Source organism: Cotesia glomerata, linkage group LG9 (genome assembly GCF_020080835.1).
Source record: "Cotesia glomerata isolate CgM1 linkage group LG9, MPM_Cglom_v2.3, whole genome shotgun sequence".
NCBI classification, from domain to species: Eukaryota; Metazoa; Arthropoda; class Insecta; order Hymenoptera; family Braconidae; genus Cotesia; species Cotesia glomerata.
In genome coordinates this window covers 16,134,053-16,157,592 of record NC_058166.1, presented here as the reverse complement: position 1 = coordinate 16,157,592, position 23,540 = coordinate 16,134,053, and the positions used below count along the sequence as shown (strand labels likewise).

Here is a 23,540-nt window from a genome sequence, read left to right as displayed (position 1 = left end):
TGTTCTAATTCACAGAATATTGATTATTCTCGATAATTAGTAGTTCATACTTTAAATCTTATTCTTACAATTGAGAATACATTTTTTAATTTTATTTATTTATTTATTTATTTATTTATATGAACACAAATCGGCATTTTACATCTATTAGATATTATTTAAATTATAAATTTCTTAGTTCTAAAATTCTAGCTCGAAAATTACACAAAAATAAATTTTTATTTAGTGATACCTAGTTAAAATTATTCTGATAAAAAGAAAAAATTCATCATTAAAAAATTTAGTTATTAACTATTAATTTATCAATAAATAACTGTTGAAAAATAATAAGTAATTTCTAGTTTAAAATTTCATGCAACTAAAAATACATTTGATACTATTAAATTTGGTATTTCCAATTGTCATTGCATTATAACAAGATAAAGTTTTAATTATTACCGTGTAAAGTGTAATATTTGCAGTTTTTTCTACGTGGGTCTTGTTTTTACTCTAAAAATTAATTTTTTCCCTGTTCTTTTTCTATAAAATTTTTTACAAACAAAAATTTAGTAATTTTTTTAATAATCTACTATTTTGATGAAAAAAATTAATTTAATTTGAGAAGAAAAATTATTGTTTTAGAGTATGATCTATTTAATTAAGAAATTTTTGCCTGGCAAAAAATCTTTTATATTATAAAATTAATTTTTTAGTTAAATTATGAACTAAAATTTGATAATTAAAATTTTTTTAGTTAACTAAAAAATTATTTTTTTTTTCAAATAAATTTTTTTCTTGATCAAACTCTTAAAATTCAAGTTCTTAAAAATTAATTCAAGAATTTTTTTTATCAATAATAAAAATTTAAACTTTTCCGACTGTAGTAAATTCTGCCAGTCGGTATCTGCAAAGCCACCCTCATTATCGATTAACTTGCAACCCTTAGTTCTGTTTCTGCTTTATCTGCATTGATACCGGTGGTTCGCAACGAACCAGCGGTGGATACTCATAAGGATATTTTAATGCAATTATTATATGATAACATTATTGCCAGGAGCAGCCTTCGGCAGGAGCGTACACCCCTCAAACGGAAGCGATATCACCGACGTTACCGGAGCCAAGTAATCAAGAGGATGCCCAGTTTCGAAGCACCAAGGATGATTTACTGCAGCAGATTGCTAAAGTCGATCGTGAGATTTCGAAAAGGGAAATTCAAATCGGGAAGCTAAGGAGGAAGCTGGTTGAGCTTGAAGAAGCTGCTAGTAAACCTTTGGATAGCAGTGGCCTTAAACGGCCGGTTGAGGAACAGTCTCAACCGAAACATCAGTCATTAGCGCAAAAAATTTATGCTGAAAATAGAGTAAGTTTATTATTTATTTTTAAGTAACAGTGATCAGCAATATCGATTTTTTTTGTTAATTATTTTGATTATATTATTATTTTTTTTTAATTAATAATTAATAAAAAAAAAAGTTAGTAATTAACTGGAAAAAATGATTAATTTTTCTAAAAATTAATAAAGAGTATTACTGATTATTTTAAAAAATTACTAATTAGCCGAAAAAATTAAACACAAGTTAATTGATATTAGAAATTCATTTATAATTTTATAGCAATAAAATTATTATGAAAAAAAAATTAATAAACAAATTCCACATGTGAAAATTAAAAAAACTAGCAATCTTGCAGTCACTACATGACTTGTAAACTATAAATAATTAACATTTTGCTTTATTAAATAATGAATTTTGTTGAATTGCACTGTACTTTCTTAACTATTGACATTTTTAAAGATATAAGCTCATCCCGATGTTACACTCATCAAGAGCTTTCATTTGAGTACCAACATGCATTTTTGATATATTTTTCATATATACATATATATAATATATAAATATATGAAATATTGATGTGGATACTCAAATGAAAGCTCTCGATGAGGGTAACTCCAGGATGAGCTTATATCTTTAAAAATATTAATATTTCACAAGATACAAGGTCATTTCTTAACTATTGACATTTTTAAAGATATAAGCTCATCTCGATGTTACACTCATCAAGAGCTTTCATTTGAGTACCCACATGTATTTTCATATATATTTCATATATACATGTATATAATATATATAAATATATGAAAAAAATGATGTGGGTACTCAAATGAACGGTCTCGATGAGTGTAACTCCAAGATGAGCTTATATCGTGAAAAATATCATCAGTGGACAAAATACAACGTTATTACTTTATTATTCACATTTTTAAAGATATAAGCTCTTCCTGATGTTACACTCATCAAGAGCTTCCATTTGAGTACCCACATGCATTTTTGATATATTTTTCATATATACATATATATAATATATATAAATATATGAAATATTGATGTGGGTACTCAAATGAAAGCTCTCGATGAGTGTAACTCCAGGATGAGCTTATATCTTTAAAAAACTCATCAGTGGACAAAATACAACGTCATTGCTTTATTATTTACATTTTTTAAGATATAAGCTCATCCTAATGTTACACTCATCAAGAGCTTTCATTTGACTACCCACATCAATATTTCATATATTTATATATATTATATATATGTATATATGAAAAATATATCAAAAATGTATGTGGGTACTCAAATGAAAGCTCTTGATGAGTGTAACATCAGGATGAGCTTATATCTTCAAAAATGTCAATAGTTCACAAGATACAAGGTAATTTCTTAATTATGTATCTAGAGATCATTTTCGAATGCAGCCCAAATACTTATCATATAATTAATAATTTTTTTTGCTGATCACTGCTGAGTAACTATTCAATTATACTTAAGTAAATTAACTAGACAAAAATAAAAACGTTTAATAAAATTTTCAGAAAAAGGCGGAAGAAGCGCATCGACTGCTAGATAAATTAGGACCTGAAGTAAGACTGCCGCTGTATAATCAGCCCTCGGATACCAAGATCTACCAAGACAACAAAACCAAGCACCAGTCGTGTATGAAAGCTCGACTGGTAGCGAGGCTACGAAAAGAGCACAGTGAACGAGCGGCTCTCCAGTTCCAGCAATCCCAAACTTACGCGGTTCTCGTTCAAGAGTGGCACCGTAAGATCGACAGGTTGGAGGCCGCGCAGAAGAGGAAGTCCAAGGAGACCAAGAACCGCGAGTTCTTCGAAAAGGTATTCCCGGAGCTCCGAAAACAGAGAGAAGATAAAGAACGGTTCAACAGGGTTGGTGCGAGAATTAAGAGTGAAGCTGATCTCGAAGAAATAATGGACGGTCTTCAGGAGCAAGAGGTATTAATTTTTATTTTTAATTGTCAACTCTAACTTCGAAATTATTTTATTAGAAAATAATTATTATTATTTTCTAATAAATAAATTGTCAAGAATAATAAAAAAGCGGCTGGTTGATAACAGCTGGAGTATTATTACCAGTTCAGGCAAAATTTATTTGTTTGTTAAGAATATTTCTATCTCAAGGTGATTAATTGGGAGAAGTGAAGAGAAAGGCACGTTACTGAACTTCTACGCGATAATGTCGTCAATGTATCTTCTGTCCTATTTATCCTTCTATCCCTGGTACTTTTTTTCACTCCTCTATTAATACTTTATCCAACTAATTATCCGCTTGTGTTATTTTTTTTTCATTATTTCTAACACTTACGGATTAATAGCTTAAGGGGGAACACCACTGTGGCAATCGAAAAAAAAGGTGATTTTCGGGAATTTTTTTGACAGGGAAAATAAAGAAATTTGGGGATCGAATTTTTCTTATTTTATTAAGAGTACATTAAAGATTATTACCCTAAATTTTTATTAGAAAATATTTAATTATTACACTGATATAAGGAATTATTAACTATTAACAATTCAATTTATTTTAAGACAATTATTTAATTTATTAAATATTTTTTAATATTCAATAAATATTTAGTTAGGAGGAAAGAATATTTATTAATAGTTAACAAATATTTATTAACAGTTAATGAATATTTTATTGAGAGAATTTGTTTCGCTTGCGATGTCATATGTTATCAAGATTGCTTATAAACAAAAACCATCTTTATAAATTATTTGCATTAATTATATTGCATTATAATAACGTTTATTGTAAAATACCAAATTCTATCACAGCTCATAATTATCTTTTATATTTTTAAATATTAAAAACGTTAATTTAATTATTATCATCTATTCCAGCTATAGAGTTATAAAAAGTGTCAAAAGAAAATGGCTATTTTTGCTTTTTATTTTAAATAAATATTTGTTAACAGTTAACAAATATTCATTAACCATTAATAAATATTTATTAACAGTTGATAATTTGTACTTAATAATTACTTATTAACTGTTAATAAATATTTGTTAACTGTTAACAAATATTTATTAACATTCAATAAATCATATTTAATAAATAATTTATTAATTGTTAATAAATATTTATTAAATCCTATGATGTTAAAAATCATTTATTAACAGTTAATAAAGTTTATTAACTATAAAAAAATCCTTCTATTAGTATACAAAATTATTAACAATCTCGTAGAGCATTAGAAAAAATTTCCCCCTTCATGGTCGCATCGATAACTCAAAAACGGATTATCTGAAAATAAAAACCCAAATTGAATTATACCCAATAAAAATTTTAATTTTCATAAAAATTGCGACTGATTGAAAATTTTCTCATTATTTTTTTGTTTTAACCCGGCTAAAAATATCTTTAAAATCAAAATTAATTCATTTAAATTAATTAATCAATTTAAAATGTTTTAAATTAATAATTAATGACACTGAAATTAGTTGACATCTAAAAATTCTTGAAATTTTCATAAAAAATCAATGATTAAAAAAAAAAATATTTTTAAAAATTCGCACTTATAATTTTTTAAAATTTCTACAAGTAAAATTTTTTTTCTAAATTTTTTTCATTATAATTTAATTGTTAAAAAAAATCTAAAAAATTTTTAGATGTTTGCTAAATTCAGTATCACACTGATAGAAGGATTTGTTTATATTTAATAAGCTTTATTAACTGTTAATAAATGATTTTTTAACATCGTAGGATTTAATAAATATTTATTACCAGTTAATAAATTATTTATTAAATACGATTTATAAATTGTTAATAAATATTTGTTAACTATTAATAAATATTTATTAACTATTAATAAATATACTTTCCTCCCAAATACATATTTGTTGAATATTAAAAAATATTTATTCAAATTTAATAAATTAAATAATTGTCTTCAAATAAATTAAATTATTAATAGTTAATAAATCCTTCTATCTAGCTCTACGAGATTGTTAATAACTTTGTAATAATTAAATATTTTTTAACAAAAATTTAGGGTAATAATCTTTAATATATTAATAAAATAAAAAAAATCCGATCCCCAAATTTCTTTATTTTCCGTTAAAAAAATTTCCGAAAATCCTTTTTTTTTTTACCGTCACTTCCCCTTTAATCCACTGTAATAACTTTTGCTTAATAATAATAAAAATAATTATTGCTTCTAAAAAATTTTTGTCCAAGCAATAGCTTAACAAAATAATGGCTTTTTATTAACTCAGCTTAATACTTTATTAAATTAAATAATTAATTAATCCACCGTGTGAAGTGTTTTGCTTACCTAACAAGAATATTTTAACTTTAAATTAACTACTACAAGCTTTTATTGGTTAAAAAAAAATTGCAATTAGTGAAATGAACTTAAAGTTATTAAAAAAAAAAATTATTGACTCCGGACAAAGTCTAGAGCATTGATTTTTTTCACTGGTCTTCTACTAGTCTATGGATCAGACGCCGGATAGCTCACACAACTGGATTGTCATGGAGTTGGATGGACTTATTACAGAATAAATAACTTAATTAATAATCATTTAGAAAAAATTCAGTGGAATTTTTAGTAGTTTCTTTAAAAAATCAGTCGCGTTTTTTTATTTATTTTTCTCTTAGTTGACTATTTAGATTATTATTTCGTTCTGTTGACAATTATTCTAACTTTTGGATGCTTCATGGAAGATTCTTTACCTATTACTGATTTCCCAGGAAGAAGTATCAGCCGAGTTAAAAAATGCCATTATTGCCCGTCAGGTTAGTAACGTGCTATTCTTCTTTTCACTAAAATATCATCTTTCTTCTCTTCTGTTATGGCAAATAGCAGTAAAATAAATTAATAAAAAAAAAAAAGAATTAATTATTTTTCTCTTGTGAAATAAAAAATAATTATTTTTATTAATGGGAAAACCTCCAAGTTAAATTTTAGACCAAGTAAATATGAGGGGCATCATTTAACACCATTATAAAAGTACCGGTAAGCAATTATTATTAATGTTTGGTTGATAATGGGTACTTACAGATGGAGGATAAGAAGATGCGCTCGTATGCTGTTATTCCGCCTTTACTCCTGGACAAAAAGCAACGAAGAATAGCTTTTCAAAATCGTAATGGGCTGCTACAGCCGGAAGAACTTGAGGCACTTCACAGCGAACGGAAGCTAATAAACGTCTGGAGTCCTGAAGAGCATGAACTCTTTAAAGAAAAATATCTTCAACATCCCAAGAACTTTGGAGCGATAGCTCAATCTCTTGAACATAAATCTGTTGCAGACTGTGTGCATCATTACTACCTCACTAAAAAAGCTGAAAACTATAAACAGTTGTTAAGGAAATCGCGACAGCGGACACGTAGTTCGAGAAATAATCCTAACAATAAGGTAATTTTTATTTATGTCATCATTAGGATGGAGCGAAATTTTTTTTTCTTACCATTAAGGGTAGAAATTATAACTTAAAAAAAAAAACAAGTTTTTTTTTACACTGATAATATTTGAAAATATCTAAGAATTAAAAAATATGATCATTTTCAATTTAATTTTTTTCAAAGTAGCAATATAAATTTTTTTGCATTCATTTTAAGATTTTTCTTTAAAAATTAAAAAATTAAATTATCTATATTATTAAGAAAAGAAGCAAAATTTTGTGGCCGGTTTATTTATATGATAAAATGGATTTTTATGGGTGAATTTGGTATCTTTGGAAAAGTCTTGATCTCAAGTTGTGTCTTTTCATGGTTTCATATTATTCTCACCAATAGTCAATTTATGATGATAAGTGTTTAAGCTGCATTCGAAAATTATCTCTAGATACATAATTAAGAAAAGATCTTGGATCTTGTGAAATATTGACGTTTCTAAAGATATAAGCTCATACCGATGTTACACTCATCAAGAGCTTTCATTTAAGTACCCACATCAATTTTTCATATATTTTATATATTTATATATATGTATATATGTATATATGAAAAATATATCAAAATGCATGTGGGTATTCAATTGAAAGCTCTTGATAAGTGTAACATCAGGATGAGCTTATATCTTTAAAAATGTGAATAATAAAGCAATGACATTGTATTTTGTTCACTGATGATATTTTTAACGATATAAGCTCATCCTTGAGTTACACTCATTGAGACCTTTCATTTGAGTACCCACATCAATTTTTCATATATTTCATATATTTATATATATTATATATATGTATATATGAAAAATATATAAAAAATGCATGTGGGTATTCAAATGAAAGCTCTTGATGAGTGTAACATCGGGATGAGCTTATATCTTTAAAAATGTGAATAATAAAGCAATTACATTGTATTTTGTTCACTGATGATATTTTTAACGATATAAGCTCATCCTTGAGTTACACTCATCGAGACCTTTCATTTGAGTACCCACATCAATTTTTCATATATTTATATATTTTATATATATGTATATATGAAAAATATATGAAAATACATGTGGGTATTCAAATGAAAGCTCTTAATGAGTATAACATCGAGATGAGCTTATATCTTTAAAAACTTCAATAGTTAAGAAAGTACAGTGCAATTTAACAAAAGTCATTATTTAATAAAGCAAGTTGCAAGTTTACTAGTTTATTTTAAAAATCATTGGACCACCTTAAAATATTGAGTAAAAAAATTTTTTTACTTACATTTTAAAGTGGCCCATTGATTTTCAAAACAAATAATCAATTAATTTTTTTTGGTTCCAATAAAAACTTTTTTTTTAACAGATCATTTTTCAAATTATTTAAAAATTAAAAAATATAACAATTCTGAATTTAACTTTCTCTCAAATAAAAAAAAACAAGCATATTATTTTTTTTTTGTTTAAAAATTGCCATAAAGTTCAGAAAAAATTTTTTTTAATTAATTTAAAGAATTTTCTTTAAAAACTAAAATATTAAATTAATTATTACTATTATTTATTTTAAAAATTATTCAAAAAAATTTTTTTATTGCATAAGCTCTAAATTTCTACCCTTAATTTTAAAACAAAAATTTTTTTTTTCGCTCTACTCTAATTAAGTTAAATAACAAATTCATAAAAAACAATAATTTCTAAATCTAATTAAATTAAATTACAGGTTAACAATAGTAATTCTAGCATTGGCGCGATAGATATATTAACGACAGGTGTAACGACAAGACTGCAGCGTGAGCAGCAACAGAAAACCCAAGAAAATCCTCAGAACGCAGCGTCGACGTCGACAACAACTTCGACGACATCAACAACGACAACGACTACCTCTTCTAGTTCCTCGTCGACAAGTACTGCGACAAGTACAACGTCAGCTTCGACGACTGTGAGTTCGTCTCTCCCGACGACAACGAGCTCCACCAGCAGTAGCAGCAGCACCACTACCAGCAATACTGGCACCACCTCCTCGACGAGTGATCCCTCAGTCGTCACCACGAGTGTTACGTCCGTCCAGAGTTCCACGACCTCGACAACAAGTGTACTGACGACGAGCTCGTCGACGTCTAGCGCTAAAGATGCAAGAGAAGCGAATAAAGAAAATAAAAACGACACCAAGGATTCTGTCTCCAAGGATGCTAAAAAGGAAGTTAGAGAGGAACCTGCTGACGTTACTCCGACCAAGGATTCTAAATTAACGTAAGTATAATTTATAACTATCAATTTAACATGAAATATTTTCATTTTCAATTACTGTAATTGTTTGCACATCTACCAGAATAATATTATAATAATAAATTCAATTTTATTGATAAAAATGTTCATCCAGACGGAACTAAGTCGGTGTCCAAACAACTCCCTCGTATTCTCATGCTCTGCACAGGCACAGACGCGATATCGCTTCTCTCAAATTTACAAATTAAACCTTTACGTTCAATGGAAAAAAATTCAACGATGAAATAAAAAGGGTTAATTTAATATCGGAGCCCTTACTTTTACACAGAGATTTTATTATAAGTTAATAGAAAAATGGCTTTAATGGTAATTGATGGCGAATTGATAAAATCAATCACGAGATCAGTTATTATAAAATAGTAATGCTAATCAATAGAGTTAACTGGCGATGGGGATTGTTTGCACAGCAATCCACTCGTTGTTCATCATCTTAATTGATCCAAGCCTCGCAGATTTCATTGTCGTTCAAGTCACTATGTGAATTTAATTAATATAATATCATATCATATCATACCAAGCCATACAATATCATAGTGCATTCAGAATGCAAACTACTTGTTCTATCTATTTTCTCTTTTATTTTTAGTCTCTCTGAAATTGTTTCTTCCATCGAATTAAATTGCCAATTAATGTAATTTTAGCGAATCTTAATTTTTGATTTATCAATTAATTTTGACGAGACTATTATTTAGGATTGTAAAATGAGATTGATTAATTTTAGGTAAATGAATAGAATTACTGATAGATTTTTGGATAATTTTTTTGTTAAAAATTTTTTTATGTAAAACTAACAACCTTGCAGTCACTGTGTGACTTGTGAACTATAAAAAATTGGAATTTTGCTTTATTAAATAATGAATTTGTTAAATAATAAATTTGTTAAATTGCACTGTACTTTCTTAAATATTGACGTTTTTAAAGATATAAGCTCATTCCGATGTTACACTCGTCAAGACCTTTCATTTGAGTATCCATATCAATTTTTGATATATTTTATATATTTATGTATATGATTTATGTATATAAATATATGAAAAATATATAAAAATGCATGTGGGTATTCAAATGAAAGCTCTTGATGAGTGTAACATCAAGATGAGCTTATATCTTTAAAAACGTCAATAGTTAAGAAAGTACAGAGTAATTTAACAAATATCTTGTGAAATATTGACAATTTTAAAGATATAAGCTCATCCCGATGTTATACTCGTCAAGAGCTTTCATTTGAGTACCCACATGCATTTTGATATATTTTTCATATATGCATATATGCATATATATAAATATATAAAATATATGAAAAATTGATGTGGGTACTCTAATGAAAGGTCTCAATGAGTGTAACATCAGGATGAGCTTATATCTCAAAAAATGTCAATAGTTTAAAAGATACAAGGTTATTTCTCAATTATTGACGTTTTTAAAAATATAAGCTAATCCTGATGTTACACCCTTTAAGAGCTTTCATTTGAGTACCCACATGCATTTTGATATATTTTTCATATATTCATATATAAATATATAAAATATATGAAAAATTGATGTGGGGACTCAAATGAAAAGTCTTGATGAGTGTAACATCGGGATGAGTTTATATATTTAAAAAATTCAATATTTCACAAGATATTTCTTAAATTGCACTGTACTATCTTGACTATCGACGATTTTAAAGATATAAGCTCATCCCGATGTTATACTCGTCAAGAGTTTTCATTTGAGTACCCACATGCATTTTGATATATTTTTCATATATACATATATATTAATATATAAAATATATGAAAAACTGATGTGATTACTCAAATGAAAGGTCTCAATGAGTGTAACATCAGGATGAGCTTATATCTCAAAAAATGTCAATAGTTCAAAAGATACAAGGTTATTTCTTAATTATTGACGTTTTTAAAGATATAAGCTCATCCTGATGTTACACCCTTTAAGAGTTTTCATTTGAGTACCCACATGCATTTTGATATATTTTTCATATATTCATATATAAATATATAAAATATATGAAAAATTGATGTGGGTACTCAAATAAAAGGTCTCGATGAATAATGTAACATCGAGATGAGCTTATATTTTTAAAAATGTCAATAATTTACAAGATATAAGGTCATTTCTTAATTTAGTATTTAGAGATAGAGCATTTTCGAATGCAGCCTAAATATTTATCATAATAAATTGACTACCAGTGAGAATGAAATTAAACCTTGAAAAGGCACAAATTAAAGTCAAGATCTTTGCAATGACACTAAAAAATTTACTAAAAAAAACCGATTTCATCATTAATTATCCAGGAAACAAAATTTTTTGACAATTTTTATTATATTTTTTTTGTATTAAAAGTTTTAAAGTTCAATTTTTATATTAAAAAATTTTCAATTCAATTATTCACATCAAATTATTAAACTTATATTAAAAAATATTTACAATTTTATTTTCCCAACACTTTAATATTAAATATATATTTTTCAGATCTGAGAACACAAGTGGATTTACATCATCAACCGGAACTGGTAGTGAAGCGGTAATGCAAACACCGGAGCCTAAGGACAAAAAGAAGTCTGCGAGTACAACAGCAAGTAACGCGAGTGCAAGTGCAAACAGATCTAAAGAAAAAAAGAAAGAGAACAACCACGCGACACCAATGGAGACTAGTGACGAGGAGGCTCAAAACATCGAGTCTATCGGTAAGTAAATTTTATTTATTCACCCACTCACCAGAATAATAATTATAATTATCATTACCAATTGATAATTATTATTATTATTTGCACGAGGTAAAATTTGTAAATTACCTTTGTCTCGCTAATTATTCTACGTTATTACATTAATTATATCATTGCAAAATGGATATTGGATGATGATACATTAGATATAATTAATATTATTGGTTATCTCACGAATGAATCATCGAATAACACAGATATTACTGTGAAGCCATTGCCTAAAGCCCACCTACTGTTCTATCATGCGTTTCAAACGTTTAAATGTTTGCTTAACATTCAATCAATAATAATAATTACTGACACACAAATTTGTTTTGTCGAAGTATTATTTTATTGATTTTGAACTCACTTTCTACAAATAATCCCAAACTTTTAATTTTTCAATTTTATTTATCTTATTTATTTTTTATTCAGAACATACATTTACACTTACATTTAAAAGTACTCAAATAAAATCAGAAATATTTTTTAAAAAATATTTAAAACTCATTAACTTATTTTTTTGTTTATATAGATTAAATAAATTGAAAAAAAAAAATTAACATTTTCGCTGAAATTTCAAAAGTAAGATTTGTAATTATAAAAAAATTTGAATCATTATGAATATTAATTTTGGAATTACAGCAAATATTGGTTTCAAAAAAACAGTAACATTTTTTTTTTTAATTAAATTTAGAACAACTTTTGTTTGATAAAACTTTTTATAGGACCAATATGTTCGTTGTAATATTAAACATTTGAATAATTTATTTTAAAATAGCGGCACAAATTTTGGCCCTAGTTATTTATTACACTATACATAGTTTGGGTACTTTTTAAATAAATTTTAAAAATAATAGTGCTATCACAGGATCAATTACAAATAATTTAATGGACAAATCTGACGGAACAAATTTATAGAACTAACAAACTATTAAAAACTCCTCCAAAAAATTGACTACTAAAAAATATATAAAACCAAAGCACTAATTCTTATCAAGACCTTTCTGATGATACCAAATTAAACTATAAAAATTCCTTTAAAAATAATAATATGCTCGTCACAAAATTTTCCTTACTCTCTTAATTATTTAAATCATAAATGACTATCGCTGAAAAAATATCAAACCCAATTCACGATAAAGATATACCCGTTGCTAAATTTTTCTTAGTCTCTTAATTATATAAATTAATTTTTGACACAACCATATTGACATGTACAAAACAAAATAAATAAATAAACAAATTTTGTTTATCGCGAAATTCTAATCTATTTATAACTACTTCGAAAACTTATTATAATAAATTAACTATTTTATAAAAGGAAATGAAACATTGAAAAGGCACAAATTCAGGTCTAGACCTTTCCAATGATACTAAATTTAATTAAAAAAATTCATTTTATCATATAAATACGCCGGAGACAAAATTTTCGTTATTCTTTTGATTATATAGATTAAATAAATTTTAAAAACAATAGTGCTATCACAGGAACAATTACAAATAATTTAATGGAAAAATCTGACGGAACAAATTTATAGAACTAACAAACTATTAAAAACTCCTCCAAAAACTTAACATAAAAAATTGACTACTAAAAAATATATAAAACCAAAAGGCACTAATTCTTATCAAGACCTTTTTGATAATACCAAATTAAACTATAAAAATTCCTTTAAAAATAATAATATGCTCGTCACAAAATTTTCCTTTCTCAATTATTTAAACCATAAATGACTATCGCTGAAAAAATATTAAACACAATTTACGATAAAGATATACTCGTTGCAAAATTTTTCTTTCGCTGTAATTTCAAAAATAAGATTCATAATTGTCAAAATAATTTGAATCTTAATTTTTGAATTACATCAAAAATATTGGTTTTTTCAAAAAAACATTTTTTTTATAAAATTAAATTTTGAACAATTGTTAAATAAATTTTTTTATAGGATCAATATTTTTGTCACAATATTAAAAATATTACAATCTTGCGACAATTTGTCGCAATACTAAAAATTTCACTTATTTCAAAATTCCCGCAAAAATTTTGATAACTATTTTTTTTTATTAAATGAAAATTTAAAAAATTGCATTGATAATTTTTCAAATCTACATAAAAAATTTTTCTAAGAATTTTTTATTAATTAATAAAAAAAATTACACCCATAATTTTTCAAATCTTCCACATAAAAAATTTTTCTCAGTCTCTTAATTACATAAATTAATTTTTGACACAACTAAATTAATATGTACAAAACAAAATAAATAAATAAACAAATTTTGTTTATCGCGAAATTCTAATCTATTGATTTTGAACTCACTATCTACAAAAATTCATAAACTTTTAATTTTTCAATTAATTTATTTTATATTCATACACTTACACTTAAAAGTACTCAAATAAACTCAGAAGTATAAAAAAAAAAAAATATCAACAAATTTATTAAATAAACTTAAAAGTAAAATAATTACGTTCAAGTTTGCGTAGAACAACCAGCGGCCTCATTACCCGAATTATTATCCTCATTCTCAGCATTCAATATTTCAGTAGCTGAGTGACAGAGTTTTTTGTGTTTATGAACAAAATAATAGCTCGGAAATTTACTGCCGCATATTTTACAAGGATAATACTGGACATTTAAATCCAGAAGCCGAACTTCCCTTCGTCTTTTATTCTCCGGTCGTTGAAGACTCGAAGCCGAAGAGTCTTCAGTGCCCGTGGGCAAAAGATGCCTCCTGGCGTGTTTCTTGTAACAATAATGAGACTTAAAAGTATGACGACAATATTCACATGTGTAATTCCCGCCGGTTTCACTAGACTCAACACTTGATTCATCAAACTCGGAGCGTTGTCTGTTGGGTCTTCCATTTTCATCATTCTCGCCAATTATCTCGGATTCTGCGGATGAGTTTGCACTGGCTGGCTGACTCACTCGCTGCCGAGCACTGTTATTATTATTACCAGAATTGTCAATTTGATTATTGCTCAAGCCATTGTCTGGCTTGGTGTAATTTTCATTCAACACACGGTGAAACTTAACCGGGCCGTCGCAACACGCAATATCTAGCACAACACCGCTGGAACTGGTGGTAGCTAAATCATTGCTGGATCTAGAGCTTCTTCCGGACTTGTGCTGCGTTAAATTATCAATATTTATCACTGATATCTTCTCGCTGGTGCTAGGCGAAGAATTGACTGTCCTTTGAGATGTAAAATCATCCTGTTCTTTTTTATTTGAATTTTTTTCTTCAACTTTGCTACCTCGTAATTTAGAGTCCTTTAATTTGGAGGTTGATACGATGTTAATAGGGCTGTTGGACCTCTCTCGGTATTTTTGAGATCGCTCGGGTGTAAATGTTGAAGATGAAGGCTCTGGAGAGTTAACTCTGCACAAAATAATTTTTTTTTTATTATTTTTATATTGAATAAACTTTTATTAAAAATTTAAATAAAATAATTTATAGTTTAAATAAAAAATAAAAAAAGTTTTAAATAAAATAGAAAATAAAAATAAAATCAAATAAATTAATTAAAAATTTAATATAAAAAATTAAAAATTAAAAATAAAGAATTAAAAATAAAGGATTAAAAAAATTGAAAATAAAAAATTAATTATAAAAAATTAAAAATTAAAAATAAAGAATTAAAAATAAAGGATTAAAAAAAATTAAAAATTAGAAATAAAAAATTAAAAATACAAAATATAAAATAAAAAATTAAAAATTAAAAATAAAGAATTAAAAATAAAGGATTAAAAAAAAATGAAAATACAAAATTAAAAATTAAAAATTAAAAGTAAAAATAGAAAATAGAAAATTAAAAATTAAAAATTAAAAATTAAAAATTAAAAATAAAAAATAAAAAATTAGACTGACCGGAAAGCTGTTGAAGTTTCTTGAGGACTCTGGATCACTGGAATCCTGGGTGGAAGTTGTAAACTTGGAAGAAGAGGAAACCCAGCTGATGAATAAAGACTAGATTGGGGCCAACAAACAGAAGGACCAACCAGTCTATTGGCAACTGGTCTTAGGATAGTTGGAGTTGAAGTTTGTGGTAACGGTGGCGGTGGAGCTGGACCGCGAAGACGAAGAAGCGCTGCGCGACATTGTTCTAGAGCTCCTGGCATGTGCAATAAATGAGTCGCTAATAACACGCTGTAGATGTTGTCTAGGGTCACTTCCAAGCGCCCGGTGTACATGTAGTTTAATAAAGGAGCAAATGCTTCACCACCTTATTAAAAAAAAAAATTCATTTAATCTAAATTGAGGAAAGGTAAATTAAATTAATATTTTTTTGAATAAAAAATATTTAATTTAAATTGAAAAAAAAAAATTAATCAAATTTAATTTAAATTGAAGAAAATAAAATAAAATTAATATTTTTTAGAATAAAAAATATTTAATTTAAATTAAAGAAAAAAAATTAATCAAATTTAATTTAAATTGAAGAAAACAAATTAAATTAAAATTGAAGAAAAAAAAGTATTTGATTTAAATTGAAGAAAAAAAAGTTGATTAAATTTAATTAAAATTGAAGAAAACAAAAAATTAAATTAATATTTTTCAGAAAAAAAAAATATTTAATTTAAATTGAAGAAAAAAAAATTAATAAAATTAAATTAAAATTCAAGAAAAAAAAATAAATTCAATTCAAATTGAAGAAAAAAATTTTTGATTAAATTTTGAAAAAATTCAAAATTATAATTTTGATACATTAAAGCAATATTTACCAACAGAAGAAACAGAAATTGATGTAATAGGATTTGGAGAATCTCCAGTAACACGAGATGCACTGGATGAAGTTGTTGACAGCAAAGCCTTTAAATATCCGCTGTGAGCTGCCAGGACACCACGATGAGCCACAAATTGATGTTCTCCGTCATTTCCCACCCGTATTACAGTGTCAGGTGGTGAAAGTGTCTCCAAGTGAGAGTAATTTTCTTCACCGAACCAAGCTCTGTACAAACTATACATTTTAATTTTAAATTATTAAAAACTCATTTTTTAAAATTGTATTTTAACAAATAATAACAAAAGTGTTTTTTAGCACACGCGAGTTATGAGCTGGAGAACACGTTGTAATCAACCAGGTCGCGATCGTGATTTGAACGCCGGTAGTGAGTGCAAAAGCGGTTTGCGAAGCACCCCACCAGCAACCCTCAAGTACTCGCGGGGTAAGAACCGCCCCCGAAGCCCAGATTGGCCGTTGCTGTGACACGTGTACAAGACTCGCGTTCCACCGTGCGATATTTTATTTTTAATTTTTTTTTTTAAACAAACTCTAGAACTAATTCATATCAATTCATCTTTTTTGTTGTTTTTGAATTATTTATTTAAAAATCACGCTCGCTCTTTTACATTCTATAATTTTTGTGCAATGTTTGAGTAACATTAAGTCATATGTTGTACACATGTGTACTTTTGACAACGGTGCTTGAATCGCATCTCAATTTTGAAGATAATTTGCAAACATTGCGGGAATTCATTTATTTTATTGATTTTTTATTTTTAAGAAATTTTTTTTTTGTTTATTATCAACTAGCAACCTTAAAGTCACTATGTGACTATCGTGACTTGTGAATTATAAATAAATAAAATTTTGCTTCATAAAATAATGACTTTTGTTAAATTGCACTGTACTTTCTTAACTATTAACATTTTTAAAGATATAAGCTCATCCCGATGTTACAGTCATCAAGAGCTTTCATATATACATATATATATAAATATATGAAAAATTTATGTGGGTACTCAAATGAAAAAAGTCTTGATGAATGTAATGTCAGAATGAGCTTATATCTTTAAAAATGTCAATAATTTAGAAATTATGTTGTATTTTGTCAACTTATGATATTTTTAAAGATATAAGCTCATCCTGATGTCACACTCATCAAGAGCTTTCATTTGAGTTCCCACATGCATTTTCATATATTTTTTATAGTTACATATATATAATATATATAAATATATGAAAAATTGATGTGAATACTCTAATGAAAGGTCTTGATGATTGTAACATAGGGATAAGCTTATATCGTTAAAAATGTCAATAGTTTACAAGATACAAGGTCAGTTCTTAATTATTGACATTTTTAAAGATATAAGCTCATCTTGATGTTACACTCATCAAGAGCTTTCATTTGAGTACCCACATGCATTTTGATATATTTTTCATATATACATATATATAATATATATAAATATATGAAAAATTGATGTGGATACTCAAATGAAAGCTCTTGATGAGTGTAACATCGGGATGAGCTTATATCTTTGAAAATGTAAATAAGTTCACAAGATACAAGGTCAGTTCTTAATTATTGACATTTTTAAAGATATAAGCTCATTTCGATGTTACACTCATCAAGAGCTTTTATTTGAGTACCCACATGTATTTTTGATATATTTTTCATATATACATATATATAATATATATAAATATATGAAAAATTGATGTGGGTACTCAAATGAAAGCTCTTGATGAGTGTAACATCGGGATGAGCTTATATCTTTGAAAATGTAAATAAGTTCACAAGATACAAGGTCAGTTCTTAATTATTGACATTTTTAAAGATATAAGCTCATTTCGATGTTACACTCATCAAGAGCTTTTATTTGAGTACCCACATGTATTTTTGATATATTTTTCATATATACATATATATAATATATATAAATATATGAAAAATTGATATGGGTACTCAAATGAAAGGTCTCGATGAGTGTAACGTCAGGATGAGCTTATATTTTCAAAAATGTCAATAGTTCACAAGATACAAGGTCATTTCTTAATTATGTGTCTAGAAACCTTCGCAATGACACTAAATTTCACTAAAAAAACCGACTTTATCATACAAATACACTGGTCGCAAAATTTTGCTTATTCTCTTAATAATATAGAAAATTTAAAATATCTTCTTCGTAATTACTTAGAACTGTCGTAGGTTTTAGTACGAGTATCTTCATCGATATCAGCATCAGTGAATCATGAGGTACAGTTTCTACTCCAGCCGGAAGCGTTTCTCGTGTTGGCTAATAAACAAACGCGAGAACCACCGGTGAATATAACGACGATTACGCACATTTCCCCAGAGAGGATACTCGGCAGAGCTTGAAAGCTCCCTCACCCCTCGGCGCCCTTATTCTCTCGAAATCGCTAACCATCGCCGATTACCGTCTACCAAGGACGATTGTCCTCATGACAAAAGACAATATTTGCCAATCAACTGTTTGTTTTCTTTCATCGGCATCATTTTTTATTCTGAAAATAAATTCGCTAAAATATAAATCAAAGTTTTGATTTAAATTTAAATTAAAATTAGTCAATAAGAAAAATTTAGCTAAATGATTTTTTGTTATTTATAGTGCCAAGATTTTTGCTGCAAATTCAAAATAACAATTTATGATAAATGGTTTGAATTTTTGATATTATGGCAAAAATATTGGTCCTATAAAAAAATTTTTAAAACTTAATTTTACATAAAAAATGTTTCTGATAATTTAAAAAAAAAAAAAAATTCGCAGACATAATTGCAATTTTGAATTATATTCTATATTCAACGGGCAATATTAAAATAAAAAACAGTAATTTTATTGGATATTCTTCTTGGAGTTGAAGTTGAGTTGTCAGACACCGTTGGAACAATCGGCAGGCCTTAAACACACACTGTAAAGTGCCCCAGGTTATCTCAGTAGCAGCAGCAGCCGTATCAACTCTACTTGGCTAATATAACAAAAATGAAAAAACTCACCAAGAGAAGAACTCTCGGTTTAATGCCCTGTTCGGTTTAAACAAGCTGAGCAAACACTTTTCACGATATTACCAGCCAGCACACTGACTTTAAGAGTTTTATTATATATCTTACATTTATCATCATCTGCTCTAGAATCTTCAATTTTCTATTTCGAAATCCAAATCTGGAATTTATAAATTTAACATTGACATTATATTATTTACACATAAAGATAAAATCATAAATTACTAACAACCTTGCAGCCACTTGTGAACTATAAATAGAATTGTGCTTTATTAAATAATAACTTTTGTTAAATTGCACTGTACTTTCTTTACTATTGACATTTATGAAGATATAAGCTCATCCTGATGTTACATTCATCAAGAGCTTTCATTTGAGTACCAACATGCATTTTTGATATATTTTTCATATATACATATATACAATATATATAAATATATAAAATATATGAAAAATTGATGTGGGTACTGAAATGAAAGCTCTCGATGAGTGTAACATCGAGACGAGCTTATATCTTTAAAAATGTCAATATTTCACAAGATATTTGTTAAATTGCACTGTACTTTCTTAACTATTGACGTTTTTTATGATATAAGCTCATCTCGATGTTACGCTCATCAAGAGCTTTCATTTGAGTACCCACATGCATTTTTGATATATTTTTCATATATACATATATATAAATATATAAAATATATGAAAAAATTGATGTGGGTGCTCAAATGAAAGGTCTCAATGAGCTTAACACGAAGATGAGCTTATATCGTTAAAAATATCATCATTGAACAAAATATAGCGTCATTGCTTTATTATTCACATTTTTAAACATATAAGCTCATCCCGATGATATACTCATCAAGAGCTTTCATTTGAGTAACCACATGCATTTTTGATATATTTTTCATATATACCTATATATAATATATGTAAATATATAAAAATATATGAAAAATTGATGTGGGTACTCAAATGAAAGGTCTCGATGAATGTAACATTGGGATGACCTTATATCTTCAAAAATGTCAGTAGTTCACAAGATATAAGGTAATTTTTTAATTATGTATCTAGAGATGAAGTAGTTTAGAATGCAGCCTTAAATTTCACTAAAAAAGCTGATTTTACCGTATGACTATCCTGGACACAAAATTTTTCTTATTCTCTTAATAATCCAGATTACCTCGAAGATAATTTGATGATCCAGCGATAGAATTACTGAAAACTGGCTAAACAATTACAAGAGTGTATTTAAAATGCCAGGTGAACAAATCTAAATGTAAGGGCCGTAGCAAATGGCCGGTTAAATTAAATGTTGGTCCATCCACCGGCAGAAGCAAAACCTCGAGCTGGAGCATAGCAGTGGGGTGGAAGCGCCGAGATGAAAACACCCAGTTGAGTCGAGTAATACAGCGGACGAGCTAATTAGCGTCTTGATTTACTTAATCCCAATTAATGCTCAACTACCACAGCCTCCGTCTCAGTCTCGCGAGCATTGGATAGCACAGAGCACAGAGCACAGAGCTCTCGGTACTTTGCCAAGCAAATAACGGATTATACGTACTGTTAAACGTTAACCTTCGCAAAGCTAAATTAATATACCGTGTATATTATGTTCGTCATTCCTGAAATCACAGAGATGAATTTGTTTAATCGTTTTAATTGATTAAATATTGTACAGTTTTGTAATAATTATTTTTATTTATTTACTTTCCAGCTTTGATCGTTCTTTTTAAAAAGATTGTTTTTATTTGAATTTCGGTAATGTACTGACGATTCACTGCAAGCATTACTAGGGAATATTTTACCCTATTGATAAGCTTACTCCCTAATTGACAGATGTTATTTGCTCACTTGTTTATGTGGATATATATATGTGGGCAAGAGCAACTGGCGGCATGCTAATACCGATAGAGTAATCAACCATCAGAGCTTTGACCGATCAACTATTTTCATGTCAAATCACATAAATCGTGTGACATAAAATTGATTATTTAGTTTTTGAGGTACTTCCTGCCCAATTATAAATATCACAGTCCCCTGGGAATTTCAATGGACACGACAGTAGACCAACAATCTGCAGTCTGAAATTTTAATTATTTTTCGTTTCAAATTTATCATGTAATTTAATTAATCTATGTTATTAAGAGAAAGAAAAAATTTGTCTCCAGGACAGTCATAAGATAAAATCAGTTTATTTTAGTGAAATTTACAGATACTCAATTTATTATGATGAGTATTTAGTCTGCATTCGAAAATTATCTCTAGATACATAATTGAGAAATGACCTTGTATCTTGTGAACTATTGACACTTTAAAAGATATAAGCTCATCCCGATGCTAAACGCATTGAGACCTTTCATTTGAGTACCCACATCAATTTTTCATATATTTTATATATTTATATATATTACATATATGTCTACATATATATCTATGAAAAATATATAAAAATGCATGTGGGTACTCAAATAAAAGCTCTTGATGAGTGTAACATCAGGGTGACTTATATCTTAAAAAATGTGAATAATAAAGCAATGGCGTTGTATTTGGTTCACTGATGATATTTTTAAAGTTATAAGCTCACTCCGATGTTACACTCATCGAGACCTTTCATTTAAGTACTCACATCAATTTTTCATATATTTTATATATTTATATATATGTATATATGAAAAATATATCAAAAATGGGTGTGGGTACTCAAATGAAAGCTCTTGACGAGTGCAACATCGGGATGAGTTTATATCTTTAAAAATGTGAATAATAAAGCAATGACGTCGTAATTTGTCCACTTATGATATTTTTAACGATATAAGCTCATCTTGAAGTTACACTCATCGAGACCTTTCATTTAAGTACCCACATCAATTTTTCACATATTTCATATATATATATATATATATATATAACCTATATGTGTATATGAAAAATATATCAAAAATGCATGTGGGTACTCAAATAAAAGCTCTTGACGAGTGCAACATCGGGATGAGCTTATATTGGTGAAAATGTCAATAGTTTAGAAACTACAGTGCAATTTAACAAAGTTCATTATTTTATAAAGCAAAATTTTATCTTCAAGATATTTATGCTTATAAAATCAGTTTTTTTAGTGTCATTGCAAAGGTCTTGACTTGAGTTTGAGTTTTTTCAAGGTTTCTTATCATTTGCACCGATAGTCAATTTATTATTATAAGTATTTAGGCTGCATTCGACAATACTCTATCTCTAGATACATAATTAAAAATGATCTTGTATCTTGTGAACTATCGACATTTTTAAAGATATAAACTCATCCCGACGTTAAACCCATCAAGACCTTTCATTTGAGTACCCACATCAATTTTTCATACATTTATATATATTTTATATACATGTATATATGAAAAATATATAAAAAATGCATGTGGGTACTCAAATGAAAGCTCCTGATAAGTGTAACGTCGAGATGAGCTTATATCTTTAAAAATGTCAATAGTTAAGAAAGTATAGTGCAATTTAACAAAAGTCATTATTTTATAAAAATTAATTGTTAAAAAAAAATTTGGCAAAGCATTCCAAAAATTTTTTACAATAAAATTAATTTTCTTAAAATTTCAATTCCATTGAAATAAATTTAATCCGCTTCAAAATTATCTATCTACGTTTTTAAACTACAATTTTTAATAAAACAACATCAGTCTAATTACTGCAATACTTTCTCGTATATTCAGTTAATTAAATATAAATCCAATAAATAAATTTATATTTTTAATATTATTTTTTGTTATTTACCAGCAAAAGTATATTCGATTTATTTTTATTGTCATTTTTTATTTACCTTATCGAATCCGGTATTTCCTGGTATGTAACGTTAAACAAACGCCGCTGTTTATATTTGTTTTTTATTTACAAAACCTAAAAAAATAAAAATATAATTGGATGAAAATAATTAAAGCAAATAATTGATTCGTCAATAAATATAAATAAATAAAAATAAATAAACAATATAATAAATACAATAATTGTCAATAAACATACGCCGAATGATTAATTTGGTAGAGGATGAAAAATCCCGGTGGGTATAAACTCGCGATAAAATAGAGATCCAAAA

At 27.2% G+C, this 23,540-nt stretch overlaps 2 protein-coding genes across 13 annotated transcripts in view; one reads left to right on the top strand and one right to left on the bottom strand.

Annotated features, from left to right (window-relative positions):
• Positions 1-23,540, top strand: part of LOC123271980 — a 105,441-nt gene that overhangs the window by 65,778 nt on the left and 16,123 nt on the right. For 10 of the 12 annotated variants that reach the window (XM_044738527.1, XM_044738526.1, XM_044738528.1 and 7 more), the window contains 6 exons: positions 1,034-1,339; positions 2,849-3,268; positions 6,027-6,071; positions 6,337-6,693; positions 8,417-8,946; positions 11,461-11,675. In XM_044738527.1, coding sequence (XP_044594462.1) covers positions 1,034-1,339; positions 2,849-3,268; positions 6,027-6,071; positions 6,337-6,693; positions 8,417-8,946; positions 11,461-11,675 — 1,873 coding nt within the window. The remainder of the gene's footprint in view (positions 1-1,033; positions 1,340-2,848; positions 3,269-6,026; positions 6,072-6,336; positions 6,694-8,416; positions 8,947-11,460; positions 11,676-23,540) is intronic. The other 2 variants (XM_044738530.1, XM_044738531.1) reach the window with 2 other exon arrangements.
• Positions 14,133-16,952, bottom strand: LOC123271982 (zinc finger and BTB domain-containing protein 47). Its single transcript, XM_044738533.1, has 3 exons — positions 16,424-16,952; positions 15,570-15,924; positions 14,133-15,080 (listed from the first exon to the last, which is right to left on the bottom strand). The coding sequence occupies exons 1-3, from the start codon at positions 16,665-16,667 to the stop codon at positions 14,168-14,170; spliced, it is 1,512 nt and encodes a 503-aa protein (XP_044594468.1). The 5' UTR covers positions 16,668-16,952; the 3' UTR covers positions 14,133-14,167.